Consider the following 25,377-nt stretch of genomic DNA (forward strand, 5'->3'; position numbering starts at 1 on the left):
AGCAATGTTCCCGCTAGGTGATTTGGGTGGTACTGCAGTAGGAGGTATCGATGTTGCAGCTACTGGGGTTGGTGAACCCGTGCCCACTTGCCGGGTTATGAATGGCAATGCTGTTGCTACCGATCTTCTTAAGTTGTTTGAATCATTAATGTCATGCAGTACTGGAACTGTTAAGGGAATAATTGCCTCGTTTTTCCCCTTTTGGGTGCCCTCTATTGCCATTGACTCCGTTCCACTTGATCCATGACTTGTGTCCACCTCTATGCCCTCTCTTGAGCCTTTTTTTTTCTACTTCTGCTTGAGATCTCAACTGCTCCTGCTGAATATAGTTGGAAAGTTGGAGATGATTTGATAGTTGCTGAAGTTACCCCATGGGTGGGAGCCACTGTAGTGCCGACACTGGGAGTCACTTGTTATAATGACGTTGTGGTTTGCACTTGTAACTTTTGCTCCCTCTGAGAAGCCTCATTTTTGTCTTCTTTGTGCCGATCTTTTTGGACGCGCATTTCTTCAGTTACTTCTATTAGCACCTTTCCAGTTATTTCTGCTATCGTCTTCCCATATTAGCAATAGCGTAGTATGCTTGGTTTGAGCGCAAAGGCCCCATCCTGTGGCGATTTGGAGGTTTAACCCCCATATCACATTCAACGCTTGCTGTTGGAAAAATCCTTCCGTCTCTGACTGTCTTAATACTGTTCATGCTTCTCGCTGCTATGTTAGTCGACGACTATGGTGCGAATCATCATCATCATATTTAAATTAAAGACGTAATCACCCATACGGGCATGCACGTCTGTTTACTATCCGAAACGGACTATTTAATTTATCGTGGGGAACTGAATTGTGCCACATTCCCCACGCATTACTGTTCATAAACAGCACTATTTAATTGAGCCGTCAAATCTTGGGTCAATATGACTGGCTTCATAGACCCTAGCGACCTGAATGAAAGGCTATACACGAGTGGGAATAGACCCAACACACACACACTCATGTTGAAAGGCAATATTTCAGTCTGTCATTAACTGCGGTAGATGTCGACCAAGCAGCATGTGACGCCAGTAGCGATTGGTCGCCACTATGAAGTCACATCGGGACACCCAGGTTGTTATTCCCATCAAGTGGGTTAATTAATTGTTCGTGATGAGAGGAGAAAGTGCATCTCCCTTCACGTATTTAATATGTGCTGAGCACATTTATTAATTCCATGTCCGGCAGTGGCAAGGCAGGATGTTCGGTTAGGGAGGAGCCCGCTCACTCGGAAGGTACCCTTGTTTATCCAGGATATAAATTTTGACCCCCTTGCCAAAATGTTAATGAATTGTCGTCTTGAAGGATTTTTGAAGATATATTGGAGATATTGGTGGCGCGAATGACGAAAAGTGCAGTTTATGTCTCAAGCACGGACGTAAAGGAAAATATCCCCTCTTACCAACTACCCATATCACCTACCAAATCATCCTTAGTGATGAGAGTGCTAGCCTAAGATAATTTTTTAAAATAGAAAACAACACACTGCTACCAAACTATTTGTGTTAAGAGATTTATTTTTTGTTGTAATTTTTTAAAAAAAGCAACAAACGTACGAGCAAGCATACAAACACACTTATACACAAACGTACGGACACACACACACACACACACACACACAAACTCACGGATGCACACATACGGACGTAAGATCAATGCAAATAGGTCTTCAAATTGATGGTTGGCAGATAAAGGAAATAAAAAAGTATATCGGTAACGTGATTTGGAATTAAGAGATTTATTAAGAGACGTTTAGAAATGACTGAAGTTTTATACTTTCAATGTAAAGCCTAAAATCCTGCACGATTCGTTTGAATATTGCCGTGTAATCAGCATAATGTGAAACGAGGAAGTCTCTGCCTTACCACTATTATGTTGGATCATTATTACTAGTACGCCAGCACAGAAAAGAAATATAGAAGGAGCCAGCGGATCTCCTTGTATATAGTGTTGATCTAAAATTAAACCATGAAGATACGTATCTATTCACTACAACACAGGTTTTTATATCATTATTTCATAGAACAAAAATACACTGATTGCATTCGTGAATGAGAAGCTGTAATTTTTATTATGTCAAAACTAGAGCTTTACCAACCCATCGCCTACATAAAGGAACGGTGATCATTATCACATGCAAAATTAGACTTCAATCAGAAGAAGGCTACACTTTTCTTGCAATGGATCGTTTACATTATGTATTCACAATCACAACGCCCACTTGCAAGAATCCAGAGTTGACGTATTTTCTTACCTTGAAAATTACAAATTGACGAAGAGTGACACCGATTGATATACTAGTATCTTCTATTCCTTTATAACGCAGGTCTACCTACACAAAAAAAATACAAATTTGTTAATTCAGAGTGTTTATAATTTACGATTCTGACATGCAACAGCAAACTAATGTTTTTAAAAATGTGTTCAAAGTGTATTATAAATATAGCATATTAAGAATATCTGACCTCTTTTACAATTTGAAGAGATAATAATGAAAAAGAACTAAATGTGGCTATCATCAAAAAAGTATTAAATTTTAAAAGAAGTTAATACAGCGATAGGTCTCTAACCGGACACTATTAATATGTACCGTTTGCAGTTTCACAGAGGTGATAAGTATGACAGAATGCTAACCATTACAACAGCCTTTTTGGGACAATATCACTTTCGTACCTTAAAGATGGAATTGTTACCAAGGGGACCGGGTTACAAAGGGGACCTGTTACAAGGGAGATCGGGTATTAGAGGTGGACTGTTTACAGAGGACACAGGGATAAAATGGACCTGTTACAAAGGAACCATAGTTATCTAGGGGTCTATTTAGGTAGGTACGTTGTAACTACATTTACAAACTTACACTAACGCCAGCTTGCAGTCTGTTTTTGAAAACTATAGATGCATCCAAGTAACTCAAGTCTATTCCTTGTTTAGGTTATCAAAAACAGACATGTAGGTCTCGCTGGATCATACACTGCTCCATTTCTAAATCATCTTTTTCTTTTAAACAAAAATACCTTATGTAATTTAAAAGACTTTTAACTTGTTCAGTAGTTAGATATTCATTGCTTACACCGTTAATAACGTGTTCCATGGTTAGGTATTCATTACTTACACCGTTAATAACGTGTTCCACAGTTGAGTATTCATTACTTGTACCGTTAATAACGTGTTCTACGGTTAAGTAATCATTACTTACACCGTTAATAACGTGTTCCATGGTTAAGAATTCATTACTCACACTGTTAATTAGGTGTTCCATGGTTAAGTATTCATTACTTACACCGTTAATAACGTGTTCTACGGTTAAGTCTTCATTACTTACACCGTTAATAACGTGTTCCATGGTTAAGAATTCATTACTCACACTGTTAATTAGGTGTTCCATGGTTAAGTATTCATTACTTACACCGTTAATAACGTGTTCCATGGTTAAGAATTCATTACTCACACCGATAATTAGGTGTTTAATTGATAGGTATTCATTACTCACACCGATAATTAGGTGTTTAATTGATAGGTATTCATTACTCACACCGATAATTAGGTGTTTAATTGATAGGTATTCATTACTCACACCGATAATTAGGTGTTTAATTGATAGGTATTCATTACTCACACCGATAATTAGGTGTTTAATTGATAGGTATTCATTGCTCACACCGATAATTAGGTGTTTAATTGATAGGTATTCATTGCTTACTCCGTTAATAACGTGTGAATAAAATCCTCTTATCTTCTTTTTCACTTTACGTTCTTTTTGTATTGAATCTGATATGTTGACTAGCGACGAAAATCTGCAAGTAGAAATGAAATATTTATTATATCAATGTGTGCGCATGCGTTGTTGTGCATGAATTGTTTTTGTGTGTGACCAAATAGATGTATACTTTGCAGACGTGAATTCCATGAATGTTGTCCATCTCAGAAAATACATGACAGTAGTAATTTATTTGTATAAGACATAAATGCAATGTTATTGTCTTCACCTTCTTAGTAACTTGTATGACCTTTTCTTCTCGATTCTGATTTGTGAGAATTTAAAACTCGCGAACATGTACGATTTACATTATTTTGCTTGTTTCACCATTGCTCATATCTTCCAATCGCATTGCGAATTCGCAAAAAATAAAATAGTACTTAAGATTTCCAACACCAAAATTTACATAAACCAGAAATATTACCTCGGGCAGTATGCACATACAACAGGGACTCGAACATGGGACATTTGCTATTACCAGATGATTCATATTTGGCCAGTATTGATCCAAGAACATTTGTAAATTATAATCAAGGAGCTATCACTTTGTTGACACCTTAACTCATAACTCAATAAACATTTCATTTGCAGGACTGTCAGTGATAGATAGATAGCTAGATAGCTAGATAGATAGATATTTGGTTCTCTGTGAATAGGAACGATAGCCCCAGCTTGGACGGGTTGAGGGCAGCACAAAAATAGGTATGTAATGTTCCCGCTTTAACATCGTTATTCAGTTATTTCATCTTTGTTTTATTGTTTGGTGGATTTTTCCCTGCCATTCAAAATACATGCAAATAGGGGATAATATGTAAAATGTTAGGTATATAGAAAAACCATGCAATATAGGTGTGTATTTCGAATATATGGATATCTATCAATTTGAATTGGAAAGCAAAACGGTTAGACAAATAAATACAAATATAGATAACTAACTACAAGTTGGGGTAAACAGGCAGTTTAGCAGGTACATAAATAGAACGATATACATAGGGATGTAGGTATTCGATTTATAGATACATATCATTTTAAATTTGTTGATGTAAAGAGATGATACATACATACATACATACATACATACATACATACATACATACATACATACATACATAGACAGATATATTAAAATGGAAAGAGAAACTTACAAGTCCCATATTCCTGAATCTATCAGAACTGTCATTTCTACATCATAGACTTGCTTTACATTGTCCTTTTTAACTGTGGATGGAATTATATATATATATATATATATATATATATATATATATATATATATATATATATATATATATATATATATATGCATTATCTCAGCCTTTTAAAACAGTGAATACTATAAACTATACCTCTTTCGTAGTTTTAATTTAGACTACATTGTAGTTATGTTTTCTATCTGCAATGTTATATTTATCCATGCTGTGATACATTCTCGGTGGGAATGTAATTTTTAAGAACATTAAAGGGATATATTATAATAGAACTGAACTGAATTTGACAATCTCATCGGGTCTTCTGACAGATTTACCATTATCATCCGGAAGTATCTTGCTATCATCATATGTAATGACATCTTTTCATGATCATATGTAATGATATCGTACCATCCGCATATATAATTACATTTTACCATGATCATGTGTAATGATATCGTACCATCCTCATATATAATTACATCTTACCATGATCATATGCAATTATATCGTACCATCCTCATATATAATTACATTTTACCATGATCATATGCAATGATATCGTACCATCCTCATATATAATTGCATCTTACCATCATCATATGCAATGATATCGTACCATCCTCATATATAATTACATCTTACCATGATCATATGTAATAATATCGTACCATCCTCATATATAATTACATCTTACCATGATCATATGCAATTATATCGTACCATCGTCATATATAATTATATCTTACCATGATCATATGTAATGATATATACCATTCGCGTTATTTTTTCCCACTGTTCTCACCTTTTGTCGCACTCTGATGTACACCTGCTACGTTTCGGGATGATAACATAATGTCTCCGTGAGGAGAACGATCTCTTTTGCTTTGTCCCTCTGGAAAACGTCGGGGAAGACCAATAAGTTCTTGGTCTACGTTTATCTCATTGACGTTTACTCCATCTGCAAGATGAGATGTTTTATCACGTACAAAGATTGTAAAGTTAGTTGAGTTTGATTTTAATTTATTTCGCAATTGTCCTTTATCTTCAAATAAAACAAAACAGGATATGGATTTGAACCAAGGTCGCTCTTGACATTAGCAAGGGCTTTGATCAAAGCATTGTTTCCCTACTGTCTCCTGATATCATATATTTAGAACTGTAGCATATAAACTATATCGGAAAAACGCAACAACAACAAATCCAAAAACATCACAAAAGCATCAACCTCAACTTATGAACAATGTATATAGCCCATGGTTCCATTATAACATTACATGTAACCCATGGTTCCAATATAACAGCCTATTACAAACCTTTATTTGCTTGGTCATGTAAAACATATCTTCTGCCAAGAACCTCTGGAACATCCAAAACGTTTCTAGATGTGACGTCAGTCTCCGCCGGTTGGAGGTCATAATTTCTGTCACCAATTCGTATGTTTCCATTCTAGGTTAGAGTGGAAGAGAATGCATGTATGTACATATAATGTAAGGATTTCAGTCAAACTGTATTTCCCCTATTTCTAGTTATCGCTTTAATCAGTTGTCTTATCATTTGTAATATCAGGAATGCGCAAAGAATAGGGACATCTAGAGCTTTGTCTGTTAATAATCGTCATACTTGCTAATACTTTTGAAGACAATGACAAAACCCTGGATCCTGAGATAAAAGAACTAGTCCAGTTGCCTTGTGTAGGATCAAGGATTGGCTGACGTCGATAGTGTTATGAGACACGGGTGTGATTGAAATAAGTTGACAGGCAGCAGCAATGAGGAAAGATGGCCCTTGATTTACGTCAGGACCGAGCAAGCACAGTGTGTTAATTGTATGCAAGTAGGTTTCTTGTCACCTTTTATAAGCCTAGATCCTCTAGATCTCAATCGCTATCGTTTGTATAGTTTTATTCCATTCGAAATACTTATAAATACACTGCCTTATAAAGACTGTGATCTTCTTCTAATTGAAATAAGACCCCACGTCTCTCTACACTCTAACGCTAGCTTTCTATATGGAACTATTTCAAGCCGCGTCCGGTTTTTCATTAACCAGCTATGAACTCGGGTCACAATTTGTACTCCCCGGTCATTACCTACTAATGTATTCCCAGTATATTTTCAAAGACGTTTCCCTGACCTGTTGGTGGTGATACTTGAGTTAGATTTAGAATCCTTGATATGTATTTATACGAAATTGTCTATTATTTAAAACTAAAGTAGTATGGTGTGGTTGCTTGGCAACAGTGCATACAGTAATGAAGCATTACTCGAGAAAACATTCCTCCTGAAATTAGAATCCTGCATGTTACTGTGTATATTTAGCCACAGCAAGAGCATAACCTTAATATATCGCAAACTTGTTCCATTCAAAACACCGACAGAATTTGCAACATACACAATAAACTAGTACGTAACATTCTCGAGAAATCTTTGATTCGCTTCAAGAAACCCAGGTTAAAAATCAAGTTGGGTGGAATTTGAGAAAAGAACTGATTATTTCAACGTTGGTTCAGTATTAAGCTTTATAAAGAGCTGAACCAAGATATCTCCAAAAACATTTCAGCCAGATATGATCTAGTTATGCACTACACTATGTATAGGCTAGATAATCTACACCAGAGTCGAGTTATTCACTACACTATTAGAAGATAGAGAATCTACACCAGTCTAGTTATGCACTACACTATTAGAATCTAGAGAATCTACACCAGAGTCGAGTAATGCACTACACTATTAGAAGCTAGAGAATCTACACCAGAGTCGAGTTGTGCACTATACTAAGTAGAAGCTAAAGAATCTACACCAGAGTCGAGTAATGCACTACACTATTAGAAGATAGAGAATCTATACCAGAGTCGAGTTGTGCACTATACTAAGTAGAAACTAGAGAATCTACACCAGCCTAGTAATGCACTACATTATTAGAAGCTAGAGAATCTACACCAGAGTCGAATTGTGCACTATACTAAGTAGAAACTAGAGAATCTACACCAGAGTCGAACTGTGCACTATACTAAGTAGAAACTAGAGAATCTACACCAGAGTCAAATTGTGCACTATACTAAGTAGAAGCTAGAGAATCTATACCAGAGTCGAGTTGTGCACTATACTAAGTAGAAACTAGAGAATCTACACCAGCCTAGTAATGCACTACACTATTAGAAGCTAGAGAATCTACACCAGAGTCGAATTGTGCACTATACTAAGTAGAAGCTGGAGAATCTACACCAGAGTCGAGTAATGCACTACACTATTAGAAGATAGAGAATCTACACCAGAGTCGAGTTGTGCACTATACTAAGTAGAAACTAGAGAATCTACACCAGCCTAGTAATGCACTACATTATTAGAAGCTAGAGAATCTACACCAGAGTCGAATTGTGCACTATACTAAGTAGAAACTAGAGAATCTACACCAGAGTCGAACTGTGCACTATACTAAGTAGAAACTAGAGAATCTACACCAGAGTCGAATTGTGCAGTATACTAAGTAGAAACTAGAGAATCTATACCAGAGTCGAGTTGTGCACTATACTAAGTAGAAACTAGAGAATCTACACCAGCCTAGTAATGCACTACACTATTAGAAGCTAGAGAATCTACACCAGAGTCGAATTGTGCACTATACTAAGTAGAAGCTGGAGAATCTACACCAGAGTCGAGTAATGCACTACACTATTAGAAGATAGAGAATCTACACCAGAGTCGAGTTGTGCACTATACTAAGTAGAAACTAGAGAATCTACACCAGCCTAGTAATGCACTACATTATTAGAAGCTAGAGAATCTACACCAGAGTCGAATTGTGCACTATACTAAGTAGAAACTAGAGAATCTACACCAGAGTCGAACTGTGCACTATACTAAGTAGAAACTAGAGAATCTACACCAGAGTCGAATTGTGCAGTATACTAAGTAGAAACTAGAGAATCTATACCAGAGTCGAGTTGTGCACTATACTAAGTAGAAGCTGGAGAATCTACACTAAAGTCGTTTAAGCATAGCCTTATATTTCCACGGGTCTTGCCTGGAACAAAATAATGAATTTCATAATATGCATTATGTGTGAAAACAATAAATACATTTATGACTTTCACAACTGTAGCCATTACAGTAAACCTTGCAAAAACGATTAGGTCAAGAAAAATAACTAAGCAAACAAAAACAAATCAAACAAAAACTGAAAAAAGACGGCAAAATGAAAACAGTAAATACAGAAGGTAGTCTTAAAATAATGGAGGGATGAAAGCAGAGAATATTAAAATGTTATATATATCTACATTATGTGTGCTATATTCATAATAATAGTGCGTAAGGCATTTAGTTAATCACATTTTAATGATAGTATCCTATGAACGAGTATGTAATGTAAGAGGAGTTATCAAGTGCATAAAATGATTCATTCTTCAGTTCCATGATTAGTCTAACTTTAATTTTAAATAAACATCACGTGATCCAGCAAGTGGTCGTGGGTTTTCCAAAACGTTTACTGACCTAATTGTTTATTAGCTGGAGTAACTCACGTTACCCTTGTTTACTGGTTCGATGTGCAGTGAAAATGAATCATTGAATATTCCTTATGATTTAGTAATTGCGTATTATCTTTGAATATAAGATAATTATTGTATAGAATTAAGTATTCTTACTGGTACCATTTGTGTTGGAAGAGTTATTGAAAGAACTGATTCATTTATTTAATATAATCATTCTTTGGAATTACAGTGCTCTAAACACTTCATTGTAGATTTCAGATGCGAAACAAGGTGCCATTTTAAATCAAGCAGCTGAACACGAGCCAGTTTTGTTGTTTTAGTGAGGTTCGATTATCTCTCTTGGATAACATAAAATATTTGGTACAAACAATATCGTGGCATGGCTTTTACTTACAAAATCAAATACATGCCTACCTAGCCAGAAAATCTATCAGTTTATTCAAAGAGAATTGAAAATCTGCCAAACGTTGTGCCAGTCCGTTCACTTATATTTTCGGGACTATGCTGCCATGGTTTTTACCTGCCACTACGTGGGACTACGAAAACCAGAAAACCAGAAGGTCTTGTTCTTGTTCATGTGGATTTGGGAACGCTTTTTGTCCTGTCGCCACGCTATGATTATTGTTCTTGCCGTTATTGTTCTTATTGATATTGATGTAGTGATAGTGATGGTGAGGAACCACCGATGTTTGGATTTATAGCCCACCACCTTAGGTCAACTCCTGAACCACTTTGACCACAGCAATTACTCAACGACTAGAGGAAGTTCGTGTTTTCTTATTAATGACTTAAATGCTGTATACAGAACTTGACACAATGAGTGTGTTTGCTTTTACACCCGTAATACCTTGGTGGGCTTAAATAGACAAGTTGTCTTTATCACTAGAACACTGAATCAAACACTGCACACGAAAGAAACTCTGATATATAATTGTGGTCACACGTGCTGCAAACCATGTGTACATTTTATACATGTTAATTGCATAATATACTTACGATGACTCTGTCACAATGTCCATTTGATCTTTTGACACACCTGACAGTCATGAATGCTCCATTCTCCACATCTTGGTAGTAAGCCAAATCCTAATCAAATAAATTTGTGTAAGGCTTTCTTAACCATAGTGGTTATACTGCGTTTGTGTGATGCAAAAGTCACTTCACCACAAACGTAGCAGAAGTTATCTACATTGTTCACTTAAGTAAGAGGCACCTCTGCTTACTTTGGCTAAACAGAAATGTGTCCCTTTGCAAAATCAAATACTGACAAATAAGAGAGCACACCACTGTATGATTTCAGAGCTGACAATGAGCAGTTTGTTTAGCAAAATGATGTAAGCTTACTTACGATTGCATCATCATGACTTCATGGAATAACATGATGCAATTCATATCATGTATGACGCAATACCAGCTTCAGATTGCATAAATCATTGTTTTGCCTAAAAAGAAAGTACTATTCAAACCCAGTCATAAGCTTATTCATAGATCCAGTCAAAGATATATTTTAGTCATTTCTGGTTTAAAGTGAGACCCCTTCCCTTTATAACTCACGTATCCTCCGCCATTCCCAAGTCAAGGGCAGTATGTACTGGCACAGTATCATATCTTTAAAACTACAGCCAATCAACAATTTTAAGAATCATGTTTTCTCAGTGAACCAGAGTTAGTAAAGTTTGACTATATTTATTTCGGAAAAAGTTTGGCTCTAGACAATTATAATCGTATGGATAAATAGTTTTTGAAAGATTTGGGGACGAATATGTTCAAATTGTTTCATTATTTCGAAAAATGGTTTGCATTCGTTAACATCTTATTCAGCCGTGCAAGAGTTTGATTTATATTTCTATAGCTACACAAGAATATAAACGTACGTATGGATTTTTCCATCCTTCTTAAACTTGGCATCGTTAGAGCCGACGGTAATTGAACTGTACTTGTCATCATTGTTAACTATATTTTTTTTTACCTTTCCAAGAGGGATCACGACGTATCAACTTATATCGAGAGTTGCATCATATTCTAAAAGCTCTTGAATGAACTGTTTCGGATGATATAATTCTAGTTGCAATCGTCAAGATCATGGCTTATATATGATGCAGTAAAGCTATCCACATCGTGTGCACTTTAACGTTTTAATTGTTTTTTTTCTCTCAGATGTGACAAAGCCAGTTGAATGTAAATGTTTTTTCTTATTCTCTTTGAACATTATAATTTTAGCAATTTTAAGTCTTTATACATTGATTACTATAGTACTATCTGAGACAACTATTTGTGAAACACCTTAGTAAAACAATGTTTGTGTGTTTTCGATCTGCAACACTTGTACAATGATGACACAGTAATGAAGGAACAAGCTCGAACAGCCTTTTAGTCCAAGATAATTCATTTTGCTGGTACACATCATGGAGACATATAGTGGCATGCCAAGAGATTCAAAGTCAACTTAACTAATAACTAAGAAACATAGATTCAAACAAATGACGATAATCTTTGAGCTGTAACGTAGTATTTTGTGTTTTGATAACTTTTATGGTGAATTGAAAAAATTATGCATGTTTACACCTGAGCGTGTTATTTTTGTTTTAACTAATCCGGGTCGATATAATCATTAATAAATCTTTCGTTCCAGTGTAATTGCAGCTTCCATCTAACCTTTATACCAACAGCATGAATCGAAAAGGACAATAAATCTGATTTCCTCTGCATGGGTTGAATAATGAGATTAAAGATAGGATCTCCCAATACGGGTCACTCAAATTTCAAGAATATCACACATTCACAAATATAAAAAGTCCTTTTTCACATTTGCTTATGTCTTTCATTTTCGTTGTACTATTTGCTATTGTTTCTGTTTGTTTTCACATATGTATTTTAATTTTGGATTCATCAGCTTTTCAATTTCCTAATGTGAAATATATTTAATTTTGGTTAAAGTATGTATAAATTATTTAACTTTATCAGTCATTGGCATTTTCATTTTTTAATTTTGGTTTCTATTTAAATGTTTGGAACTGATTTTTAAAAATACTTTTTATTTAAAATATTTTGTATCTTTGAACAGTTTTACTATCACATTTTATTTAAAATCGTTTTATAGTTTTGAACGTTTTCACCTCAAGACACATGTATAATTTGGTTTTTTAAAAATAATTATTTTGAAGCATTTCTGCAATTTTCTACTGATAAGAATTGGGATCACAGTTTCCACCACCACTATTCTCTGCTTACCGTTGTCAAGTACGATATGCTTCAGTTAGATGCATATAATATATATATATATATATATATATATATATATATATATATATATATATATATATATATATATATATATATATATATATATTTTTTTTTTACATATATAAGTAGTGAAGGGGGGCGATATAGGGACATGGGACTTATCATTAAAAACACCCCTGGGCCTGTATAGGGACTATGTAAATTTAACATGGAGAAAAATCGTGGACCTGTATAGGAACAAGGGAAATTAACATGGGAATCTATTTTGGGTCAGTCTAGGGACAAGGGGAGAAAAAAAGCAATTCTAGGGACAAGGGGAATTGAACATGGGAATAGAGTTTGGGCCTGTCTAGGGACTAGGGGAAATGGAACAGGGTCGGTACCCTATTTTAATATGGTCCCGACCTGATGGGTCTCTATTGTTTTTTGTTTTTTTAAAAAATAAAAAAAATAAAAATGGGGTAGGCAATTGAAAGTCGATCTCTTTTCGAGAAATTGGAGTGGCCCTGAAAAGGGCCTTTGGGTTTATGTTAATATGCGCTTAACATAAAGGACATCTGCGGCATCTTCTTGTCCTCAAGCTGCGTCTTACTGCAGGGCCATAAATCAGAGTCCTCTTGAGGCATCCTTGTCTTTCCACATAGACTCTTCGTATCCACAGACTGGTGTCTGACTTGTGGACAACTGTCCACTTGGATCGGACATACATTAGCATGTCCGTCCTAAACATCATTGAAGAAACAAGGGTGGATGATTCGACTGTGGTCCACATCTTGAGGCGCCGAGAACAGGTACAAGTGAATCAATGCAGTGAACTGCGCTTATTTATAGGTAGAGGAAGGATTGAAACGGATTGAGTTCATTGACCAATCCAAACACGCGTTACAAAATTCAGGCAGTCCGCATCCAATCCGAAGAGAACAGTCTGTGACGTCACGTGGTCTATATAGATTCGCTAGCGCCTGTGCGGTGTCAATCCATGCGACAGTGATTCAACATGACGGAAACTCAGAAAACGATCCATTGGGGTGCACCAGCAGTGGAGACCACCAAAGGGAACCCGGACTTACTTTCAGAAGAGGTAAATTGGGATTTTGTGGATTTTCTTACCTCGCAAGAATTTGTTCCGGAACCTTCGTCACCTTCATTACCGCACGTGGAGAATTTTAGACAGAGACAGAAAGAAGAATTGGAGAAATTTATACAGCGGCAAAAGGAAGCAGAACAAGCTTTTCTCCTACAGCAACAGCAACAAGAAGAAGAGGTAAGAAAAAAACAACAAGAAGAAGCAGCAAAGAAACAAGAGGGTGAAAGTCAAATCGTCACGGTACTGCTGGACATTTTAGCGGAGTTAAGAAGTCTGAAACAAATGTATCAGACTTCTTTATCACGACCGAAGAGAATACGACCTTCCCGAGCTAAACACGCCAACCCTGTGACTAAGCCTACCGTACCACCCTTAGTGATTTCAACCAAATCATCATCATCAGAAGTAGGCCTCGGCCTTGGCAAAGGCTTAAGACAGTTAAAGTTGATTGCTTAAACTCACCTCTACACCAAGATAAAAGGCCCTTTTCAGGGCCACCCACGTCTCTCGAAAAGAGATAGACTTTCAATTGCCAATAATTCAAAAAAAAAACCAACAACCCATTTTACCCCTATATTACGTGTATATGAGTGCGTGAGTGTAGCTTCTTATTTAAAATCAAAACTCAAAGACACTTACCTTATATAATTAATGTATTCTTTTATCAATAGTTACAATCCAATTCACAATTCACAACAGAGCACTTTAAAAAGTACATTCACTTCTTCTGTTTCTTTGTTTACTCTCTCTGTTTTTTAAATTTCTTCACCGTCACAGTCTTTTCCTCCTCCTCTTCCTCCTCACTTTTTTCCCTTCTTCTTTTCTTCTCCTGTTTCTTTTTCTTCACCTGTCTGCTATCTTCCTCCTCTTCTTCCTCTGAAGAATCCCTCTCTTCTTCTGACTCCTCTTGTTTCTTGTTTGGGCAATCTGGAGACCAATGTCCTTTTTCTTGACAATAATAACAGGTATCTTGACTTTTGTCTTTTCTAGCCCCTGTTTTTCTTTTTTGACGGTCTGGACATTCTGAAGACCAATGCCCTTTCTTTTGACAGATATACCAAGTATCTTGACTTTTATCTCGAAAGGAAGGAGAGTAGTCAGTCGGCTGGTCTGAAGAGAATTTTCTAATGACCCCTAGCAAAGCTCTGATGAAACGTTCGATTTGCTTAGTCTCTTCCATCGTTGTGCTCGGTTTGAGAGTGAAATGAATAGTGAAAGGACAAGACACACACCCTTTTATATACGCTGGTCTGCCATGATTATAAATTAGTCTATGGTGTTTAAACTTGAGTCATTTGACGTTTTGCACTCAAGATGAAACGATCCAATTCATTTGAGAAGAAAGAAGAAGAAAGTAAGAGGCAGAAACGTGATTTATCGCCTCGTACCAGAGCTGAAGTCTTGGCACAAATTCATGCCAGTGATTTTGAAGAGGACATGAGTGAACCAGAATCCAAACCCTCTAAACAAAGTTCGCCACCCTTAGTCAACCCTGAAAAATACTATTCCATTCGAGAGACCTTAAAGCGCTCCTCTAGAAAATTTAGAACCACGGCTTACAAATACACGGTGAAGTTTAAAGATTTCAAGTCCGAAGTACCGTTAGAGAAAGCAGAAGGGTTCGTCACTGGGGTGTGGGATTCTTTGCTCACCACACTCAAACGACAATGTCAACCCAAAGAAGACGATCGCTTGAGACTTTCCATACAACACGACGGTTTGAAATCCCCTGTTTGGATCGAGTTTAGCACCCCTGCAGAATTGACCGCTTCCAAAGTCATGGACAAGATTCAACACGTGCAACAATCCAATGACCAGTTTGACATCACCGATGGAAAAGCCACACTCGACATGACCCACGTCTCTCCTCCTCAAGGGACCGGACAACGCAATAAGGTGTTATTGGTGAACGACCTTCGCAGCACCAAAAAGAGTCTCGTCCAACTTCACAATTCTCAAGACCAGATGTGTTTAGCCTGAGCCATCGTGGTGGGACGAACCTATGCCGACAAGAACGACACGGCAGAATGGAAAAGAGACTGGGAGAACATTCGAAAATCGAACCGAGCCAAACAACGAAGTGAAGCAGAACTCCTGTTGCAACAAGCCGGCCTGTCCAAAGACACACCCTGCGGCATTCCTGAAATGCAAAACTTGCAAGATGTCCTAGCTCCATTCTGCACCTTGAAAGTGCACCCTCAAGAAGTGCGCGGACCTCTGTTGTTTCGAGGGAAAGACTTTAAGGACGGAAAATACATTCATGTCTATTATCACGATGACCATTTCGATACCATTACCAGTATCACTGCATTCCTGGGATACAGTTATTACTGTGAGAAATGTGACCATGGCTATAACAATCGAGAGCAACACAAGCATTGTGGATCGAAATGCTCAGGATGTTTGGCCTCTCCACCCTGTCTGAGCGAAGGGCAAAAACCAGTGCATTGTCCTGCTGGTCTGCGCACGTTTGTCAGCCCTGCCTGTTACCAACAACATCTGAAGACGCAAGGTTCACAGCAGAAATGTGCTTGTCAACTCCTGAGATTGTGCCCTACGTGTGGACAAGGCATACGTACCAATAATGCCAAGGCACACGTATGTTCAGGAAAGAACAAATGTCACATTTGTCACCACATCATGGACTTGGATCACGAATGCTACGTGCAAAAATACCAACCCCCACCAGAGAAAGAGGACGGTCACAAGAAGAAAGGCAATTTCATCTTTTTCGATTTCGAATGCATGCAAGAGACCGGTATTTACATTCCTAATTTCTGCGTGACTCATCGAGCGTGCGAGAAGTGCATTCAGGAACCTATCTTCAGTCATTGCCCTTACTGCAGCAAGATTCCCGGAGGGCGTGAAAAAATCTTTCGAGGACCGAACACGTTAGTCGATTTCGCCCAATGGTCTTAGACCCCATCGACAAGACGTGGAGCCAAGAGGACATCGAACGTTACGGAGATTGTCATCGTCATGCCACAGTGATGGCTCACAATTTCTCTGGATACGATGGACAGTTTCTTTTGAGATACTATACGGAACAAGGCACCGAGCGTCCTAAAGTCACTTTGAACGGAGCCAAAATCTTTTTCATGCAAGTGGGACAAGTACAGTTTAAAGATTCGATGAGCTATTTGGCCATGCCTTTGAGTCGAATGCCTAAAACATTTGGAATGACAGAAATGGCTAAAGGGTACTTTCCACACTCTTTCAATACGGAAGCCAATCAACACGCCGTTCTACCCCATTTTCCTGAGGCTCACTGTTACGACCCTGACAACATGCGTGCCGAACAACGAGAAGCTTTCTACGCTTGGTACCAGGCTCACGCCTCCGACCCTTTCGACTTTTAGGAAGAAATGTTAAAGTATTGTCGTTCCGACGTGGACATTTTACGACGTTGCTGTGGAAAATTTCGAGAACTGTTCATGGAACACGGAGGGGTCGATCCTTTGAAAGAAGCTTGCACCATTGCCAAAGCGTGTTCCTTAGTGTACCGGCAACGATTCATGCCTGAAAACACCATAGCTGTCATCAGTCCTCAAACAACCAACTATGTCAAACGTCAATACTCGGTCAAAACCCTACGCTGGTTACATTACTTGTGCGACAAGGAAGACAAGTGGATTCAGCATGCCCGCAACGGAGGGGGCGAAAAGACCATCGGAACGCATTCGGTCGATGGCTGAGACTTAGAAAACCCCAATATCGTGTACGAGTTTAACGGTTGCTTATTTCACGGATGTCCCGTCTGTTATCCTGACCGTGGCACTAAAAATCAGTTTTTACAACGAACCATGGAAGACTTGTACCAGGCCACTTGTCAGCGACGCCTAAAGTTAGAACAGCAGCAGAGGGGGCGAATCGGACATTTTGTCCAATCGTTATTTTGCTTAATTATTACTTTCTGCACTCAACGATCTAGTGTCGTCAGCGCCTGGTAAAAAAAAAACGACGACGTCGTTGGGGGATCGTCCAAACGTCATTTGGTTTAATTAACACCTTCTGCGCGCCGATCCCCAGCGTCGTCAGCGTCCGGTAAGCACATCGACGACCGCGTTGATGTCATCGCCCCCTCTGCTGCTAAGTGGTTATTTACAATGAAGATCTTTATGATCTTACAAACAGAGTGATCACTAACTCCTCCTCCTGTAGATCAATTAGGTTATTTGACTGATCGGTGAGTTTAAAATTAATTCTCGTTAAAAACCGATCATGGCATCGCATATAGACCGGATTAATCGGATTCTCAATGATTAAGTATCCGGGAGGGGCTGTTGGTGAAAACGAATAAAGGATATATCCCTGTTGAGCTTGATTTGATTGCTTGGTATCTACCTGGTAACTCCCTTCGATAACATCACACACTAGATTAATCGCTATCACCGATGCAATATTTACGTTGTATGGAGCAATATGCCTGCCATCATCTCCGTTATCGTGTCTGAGGACAGTTGATGGGGGGGCGTCCGCGGGTGGATTCTCAGGCCATCCTAGTATGGTTCTTATTGAACTGTTATAAATATCAACCATATACCCCGGTGTGCTTATTTCAATCGTCGACGATAACGTCGGTTCATGAACCGTAATAGCGATTTTTGATTCCTTTCCTGTGATCGATTTTATCCTGCGTTGAAATTCCTTATTGATTTGTTCTATTTGGTATGACCCAGTTGGTATTGTAACCTCCTCCCAGTTTGGGGTTCCATCGGGTTTATTTGTCCGTGCAAAAACCAGCGAGTTATTAGGTTGTTGTCCGTTAAATGCGTCCGCTCGGATATTAGGCCAACTGTGATATACTCGCAATTTTGCCAGCGCTATTTCCTTTACTGGAACCGGTGATGGGAAGTTCACACTGAATTCGGGTTTCGTTGACGTTATTGATATCATATTTGTTTGTACCGGAGTGGTGTTCTCCGCGATCCGCTGAAGTAATTGAAACCCTTCGGGGTTCAGCGACATTATTATTATTCGTTGTCTTTAGTGTCTAATTTCAACAACCAGGTGGTTCCGGCTTCCAGTTGAAAATCCTCGATTTTTGACATCGCGGAGCTATATAACTGGACCATCGTGGAGAATTCAACATCGGATACGAACAAATTATCAATCGATAACGAGATCAACCCGGATAATTTCGAGTATGCGTCGGATACTATTTGATGTTTTACTGTATACTCGTTGAGTTTTTTCTGAAAACACGATGATATCTTCCTAGTGATTGCGTTGGCGACTCCAGCAATTGTTGTCATCGCGGAGATAGCGATTGGAACAGCGATCGGGGCTATCGTGGTCACCGTGGATAAAATAACACCGGTACCGGCTACTATGCCCGACACCGAGTACACGACCGCGTCGATGGCGGTTATTTTTCTGCGGTATTTTTTTATTTTTGCACGGTATTGTTCGGAAAGCGTTTTTAAGTTCGCGGAGAATTCTTTTGCGGTATCGAATCGATATTGATGTGACGTCGGTGATACCTCTGATTCAATTTCCTTGGTGGTCATTTTTATTTTAAAAGAGCTAGTGTTTTTAATTACTTAGATTCGCTACAAATTCCACATACCATGTAATGTTTGCCCCGGCTAGATTTCTATCAACGGCATAAATTGTGAACGGTTCAGTTGCGTCCTTGTCTATAATTGTTGATATTGTATTGTTAAACCCGGATGAACTCGACGATAATATATTAAACTGCATCATTGAAACCAGTGTCAATCGATAAATGCCCTTAACAGTTGCGGTGATATTTACTGTATTCTGTGTAGGAGTCCAAGCGAATGATCCATGCCGAATCGTGTATACTGTGTTGACGGTGTTCTCGTGAGGGATTTTTATTTTTTCGAGTTGCTTTGTCATTTTAGGTAGTCTGTCTTTAATCGCCGCAACATCAGTTTTAATCGTTCCTATTTCCTGTATATGCGTGTCCACATCTTTTTTGTTCGCTGCAACCCTAGTAATGAGTGTATTTATTTCCTGTATATGCGTGTCTATACTTTTTTTGTTCGCTATAACATTAATTTTGAGTACTTCTATTTCCCCTTCATGCACGTCTATACTTTTTTTGCTCGCTATAGCATTAACGTTGATTGTTTCTATTCTCTGTCCATGCGCGTCCACATTATTTATGATCGTTGTAACATTAGTAATGAGTGTATTTATTTCCCGTTCATGCACGTCTATACTCCTTTTGTTCGTTGCAACATTAGTGTTGATTGTTTTTATTTCCTGTCCATACGCAGTGATATCATTTATAGTTATTGTAATCTCATCCGGTTTGACATTTTTTTTACCAAAGAATTTATCAACGGCGTTATCGATCCTGTTAACATTTTTTCGTAACGAGGTAAATTGGCCCGACAGCGTCGTAAACTCCAAAATAGTATTTTTTATTGTTGCAAGATTCGGTTCGGTTACCGTCGGGGTTCCAAAAAAACTAGCGGTAGTGAGTTGTATATCGGTCACCGATCTATCTAACCTTGTAAAACCGTCTTGGACTAATGTTACCCTATCCGTCACCGTCGACAGATGTTCACCCGGTTTGAGTCGTCCGTCGACGGTATACAACGCGATAGTGCCCTCGCCGGCATCACGCTGTCGTGTTAAAACGTCATTCAGTGACACATTACCGGATTTCAATTTACCCTGGCGGTCTTGAAATACAACTATTTCGCCCGGGTCAACACTTGTTAGATTCAACATATCAGCGATTTCATCCTCAATTAGTTTTTTTATGTCGGCGGCGGTCGTTTCCGTGGATTCTTTCAGCGCCGAAACCGGTCGCCCCCAGATATCAATCATTATTATTGTAAATGTTATTCTCTAAAATCCGTTGAGCTTCTACGACCCCACTAGTGTATTCGTTTACAACCACATGAGGTGGTTTTCGCGATGATGAAATCGCCGCAAGTACGTTCAATACCTCACGGCCACATATCGGTGGGTCACTTAATCGCTGTGTTGGCAGCGTGGAATAAAAAACCGGGGCTGAACACGCCCGGGCTGAACACGCCCGGATATACCGCATGAACTCTTTCGGCGGGGCTAACCCGTATGAATCAAAATAGACGATCGCACGCGGATCAATCGCGTATGCAACCCAATGAGTTCCCGCTCCGGAGGACCCATCGAGGTTAATTATACCGGTTTCAATATTCCTTGGTACCGCCGGTAATTGATCCCTCATAAAAACACCTCTGAAGTTTTTTATCGCTAGCGCGTTTGCGGCGTCTATTAAATCAAAATTAGACATTGGAGTCATAGACTCAGGAGTCATAGACTCCCGAGTCAATAAACGGTTCCCGGTAGTCTTAGACCCTTTCCCGAGTACCATGAATACGGGGTTCCCGGTAGTCTTAGACCCTTTCCGGCCACGGGTCGTTTTTTTTTGTAGCCTTTCCCGGTTGCCTTCTTCAATGCCATTCCCGCCGCGGTACCAACGGCTCCTAACGCCGCCGCCTTAGCCACTGCTGGTGCGGCCGCGGCAATCAACGCTGGAATCGCAGCTAACAGCGGAAATATCCCACCGGTCTTTTCCATGTTTTTAATTGCTGCGGCTGAAAAATCTATTTGAACACCCTTTTTATTCTTCATCGCATCATTGAAATGTTTTATTTGACGCGCCGTCAACGATATCTTATGATTACCACCCGCCATCTGTGACGGCTTCAGCGTTATTGTGGTCCCGCATTGTTTAGCCGACTTTGATCGTAATTTCTTGACTTGACCATCAGTCAACTCTACACTGACGACACTATACGACATTTTATTGTAAACGCGTTTTGTGCTTTCAATTACATGTTTTCCACTGGCGCATCAACGATTCTCATTCGTCCACCAACACCTTCTAGCAGCATTGATTTATCGCTGAGAATGACAGCAACCGCTCTATAATTAACACCACCCGGGGCTATACGAGCTCTGAAGTGTATATCAACGACGGATTGTCTCGTTAAATCAAGATGTTCCAGCGAAAAATAATAAATCGGATACAGGTTTTTAAAATCAAGTTGTGATATTTGCAAACCAGTGTCGACGTTTTGATCACGACCCATATACGACAGCAATCGATGATACACACGTGCGATATGGTTGTCGCCGTAATTAAGCTGTATATCCTCGGATGGTTCCTGTTGTCCGTTTATTCTCAGCGAAACATCCCTGACTCCTAATTGATCAAATATCATATGGCTGCGTTCTTGACTGCCCAATCGTTCCCTATTCTGTAGCGCTATGAATATATGACGCGGGGCTGAAACACCCTGTTTTGATGCCAGGTGCCATGTAAACGTATCGGCGACGTTATCCTCTTTAGCATCAGTTGTTACCGCTAGCCAACTCAACAACGATTTTCCTCCCTGTTCCATAAATGCTAACAATCGTGCTTCCGTGGTAACTGATGGAGTCAGCACCGGCATCCACAATGCCATTTTAGTTAAAACAACCTTACCGGCAGCGACGCCAGCAGCACGCCATATTGCATTGTTATCATCGCCCCTTCGCGTCAGCGCGATTGTATGCTTAGCCCCATAGACAACTTTTCTGACATTTCTGCAGAATCCAAATATGTGATGGAGTGGAATCGCGCATGAAAACTGTCGGCGTGGTCCTTGCAACATTCCTACTCGTGCTGCGAATCCTAGATTGTAATCATTGTTGGTGCTTTTTATAATATTGAAATTAGCGCCTGGTCTTGCTCTGCGGTCTGGATTGGTTGCTTCAACCTGGTCAACTGCGGTATCTTTTTCCACTAGCACGTTAACGTACTGAAGATGATCAGCGTTATTAGTGGTGTCCTTTGCGAACATTATAGATGGACCCGCCGATCTTGTATAATCATCCGAGTATCTCGCTAACCCAATTATCGTCGTTGCAACATCAACCTCGCGTTCTATTGATTCAATTTCTCGCCCGTCAATAAGATATCTGGCGCTCTCAAATAACGCCATAATACCGTTGTTGACGAAGCCAACTCGAACACGATGGTCATCTGCGTATGGCGCATTATCGGCAGCATTTGTCACGAGTTCTCCCTCGATTTCGATAAACGCTTCACACGGCAGAAAATATTTACTGGTATCTTGGACTTGAAGTTCAATTCGCGATCGTAGGTCAGGTTGCGCTGCATAATAAGAATAATATTGATAATCACGGACAGAATCATCCCTGCGCACTGGGGCATCCATATCAAACGCGGGATCAGCGGTTCGCGCAAACATTCTATTATTTATCATGTTGATATTTTCAATTGCGATTTTTTCGTCGTAAATTCTTTGAATTTAAACCACTCCCCGCTATCGCGTTCATGAGCGCGTTGGTTGCCGCATCGGCGGATGGCTCAGCCATTGATGGCTTCGTCGCCAACGACTGAGTCGTCGCCAACGACTCTAATTTTTCTTCCACGGCGTTATTTATTACTTTACTGACATTTGCAGGCATCACTGTCGTTGGCGACGACTCAGTCGTTGGCGACGAAGCCATCAATGGCTGAGCCATCCGCCGATGCGGCAACCAACGCGCTCATGAACGCGATAGCGGGGAGTGGTTTAAATTCAAAGAATTTACGACGAAAAAATCGCAATTGAAAATATCAACATGATAAATAATAGAATGTTTGCGCGAACCGCTGATCCCGCGTTTGATATGGATGCCCCAGTGCGCAGGGATGATTCTGTCCGTGATTATCAATATTATTCTTATTATGCAGCGCAACCTGACCTACGATCGCGAATTGAACTTCAAGTCCAAGATACCAGTAAATATTTTCTGCCGTGTGAAGCGTTTATCGAAATCGAGGGAGAACTCGTGACAAATGCTGCCGATAATGCGCCATACGCAGATGACCATCGTGTTCGAGTTGGCTTCGTCAACAACGGTATTATGGCGTTATTTGAGAGCGCCAGATATCTTATTGACGGGCGAGAAATTGAATCAATAGAACGCGAGGTTGATGTTGCAACGACGATAATTGGGTTAGCGAGATACTCGGATGATTATACAAGATCGGCGGGTCCATCTATAATGTTCGCAAAGGACACCACTAATAACGCTGATCATCTTCAGTACGTTAACGTGCTAGTGGAAAAAGATACCGCAGTTGACCAGGTTGAAGCAACCAATCCAGACCGCAGAGCAAGACCAGGCGCTAATTTCAATATTATAAAAAGCACCAACAATGATTACAATCTAGGATTCGCAGCACGAGTAGGAATGTTGCAAGGACCACGCCGACAGTTTTCATGCGCGATTCCACTCCATCACATATTTGGATTCTGCAGAAATGTCAGAAAAGTTGTCTATGGGGCTAAGCATACAATCGCGCTGACGCGAAGGGGCGATGATAACAATGCAATATGGCGTGCTGCTGGCGTCGCTGCCGGTAAGGTTGTTTTAACTAAAATGGCATTGTGGATGCCGGTGCTGACTCCATCAGTTACCACGGAAGCACGATTGTTAGCATTTATGGAACAGGGAGGAAAATCGTTGTTGAGTTGGCTAGCGGTAACAACTGATGCTAAAGAGGATAACGTCGCCGATACGTTTACATGGCACCTGGCATCAAAACAGGGTGTTTCAGCCCCGCGTCATATATTCATAGCGCTACAGAATAGGGAACGATTGGGCAGTCAAGAACGCAGCCATATGATATTTGATCAATTAGGAGTCAGGGATGTTTCGCTGAGAATAAACGGACAACAGGAACCATCCGAGGATATACAGCTTAATTACGGCGACAACCATATCGCACGTGTGTATCATCGATTGCTGTCGTATATGGGTCGTGATCAAAACGTCGACACTGGTTTGCAAATATCACAACTTGATTTTAAAAACCTGTATCCGATTTATTATTTTTCGCTGGAACATCTTGATTTAACGAGACAATCCGTCGTTGATATACACTTCAGAGCTCGTATAGCCCCGGGTGGTGTTAATTATAGAGCGGTTGCTGTCATTCTCAGCGATAAATCAATGCTGCTAGAAGGTGTTGGTGGACGAATGAGAATCGTTGATGCGCCAGTGGAAAACATGTAATTGAAAGCACAAAACGCGTTTACAATAAAATGTCGTATAGTGTCGTCAGTGTAGAGTTGACTGATGGTCAAGTCAAGAAATTACGATCAAAGTCGGCTAAACAATGCGGGACCACAATAACGCTGAAGCCGTCACAGATGGCGGGTGGTAATCATAAGATATCGTTGACGGCGCGTCAAATAAAACATTTCAATGATGCGATGAAGAATAAAAAGGGTGTTCAAATAGATTTTTCAGCCGCAGCAATTAAAAACATGGAAAAGACCGGTGGGATATTTCCGCTGTTAGCTGCGATTCCAGCGTTGATTGCCGCGGCCGCACCAGCAGTGGCTAAGGCGGCGGCGTTAGGAGCCGTTGGTACCGCGGCGGGAATGGCATTGAAGAAGGCAACCGGGAAAGGCTACAAAAAAAAACGACCCGTGGCCGGAAAGGGTCTAAGACTACCGGGAACCCCGTATTCATGGTACTCGGGAAAGGGTCTAAGACTACCGGGAACCGTTTATTGACTCGGGAGTCTATGACTCCTGAGTCTATGACTCCA

General features: G+C 39.6%; 1 protein-coding gene across 1 annotated transcript in view; it reads right to left on the reverse strand.

Annotated features, from left to right (window-relative positions):
* LOC149777248 (uncharacterized) overlaps positions 1-25,377 on the reverse strand; it is a 60,274-nt gene that overhangs the window by 10,530 nt on the left and 24,367 nt on the right. Inside the window, exons 3-8 of the mRNA XM_089941390.1 lie at positions 10,466-10,555; positions 6,294-6,426; positions 5,783-5,938; positions 4,933-5,005; positions 3,731-3,824; positions 2,285-2,362 (exon numbers count right to left, since the gene is read on the reverse strand). Coding sequence (XP_089797516.1) covers positions 2,285-2,362; positions 3,731-3,824; positions 4,933-5,005; positions 5,783-5,938; positions 6,294-6,426; positions 10,466-10,555 — 624 coding nt within the window. The remainder of the gene's footprint in view (positions 1-2,284; positions 2,363-3,730; positions 3,825-4,932; positions 5,006-5,782; positions 5,939-6,293; positions 6,427-10,465; positions 10,556-25,377) is intronic.

Source organism: Sinohyriopsis cumingii, chromosome 18, assembly GCF_028554795.1.
Source record: "Sinohyriopsis cumingii isolate HCF-2022 chromosome 18, ASM2855479v2, whole genome shotgun sequence".
NCBI classification, from domain to species: Eukaryota; Metazoa; Mollusca; class Bivalvia; order Unionida; family Unionidae; genus Sinohyriopsis; species Sinohyriopsis cumingii.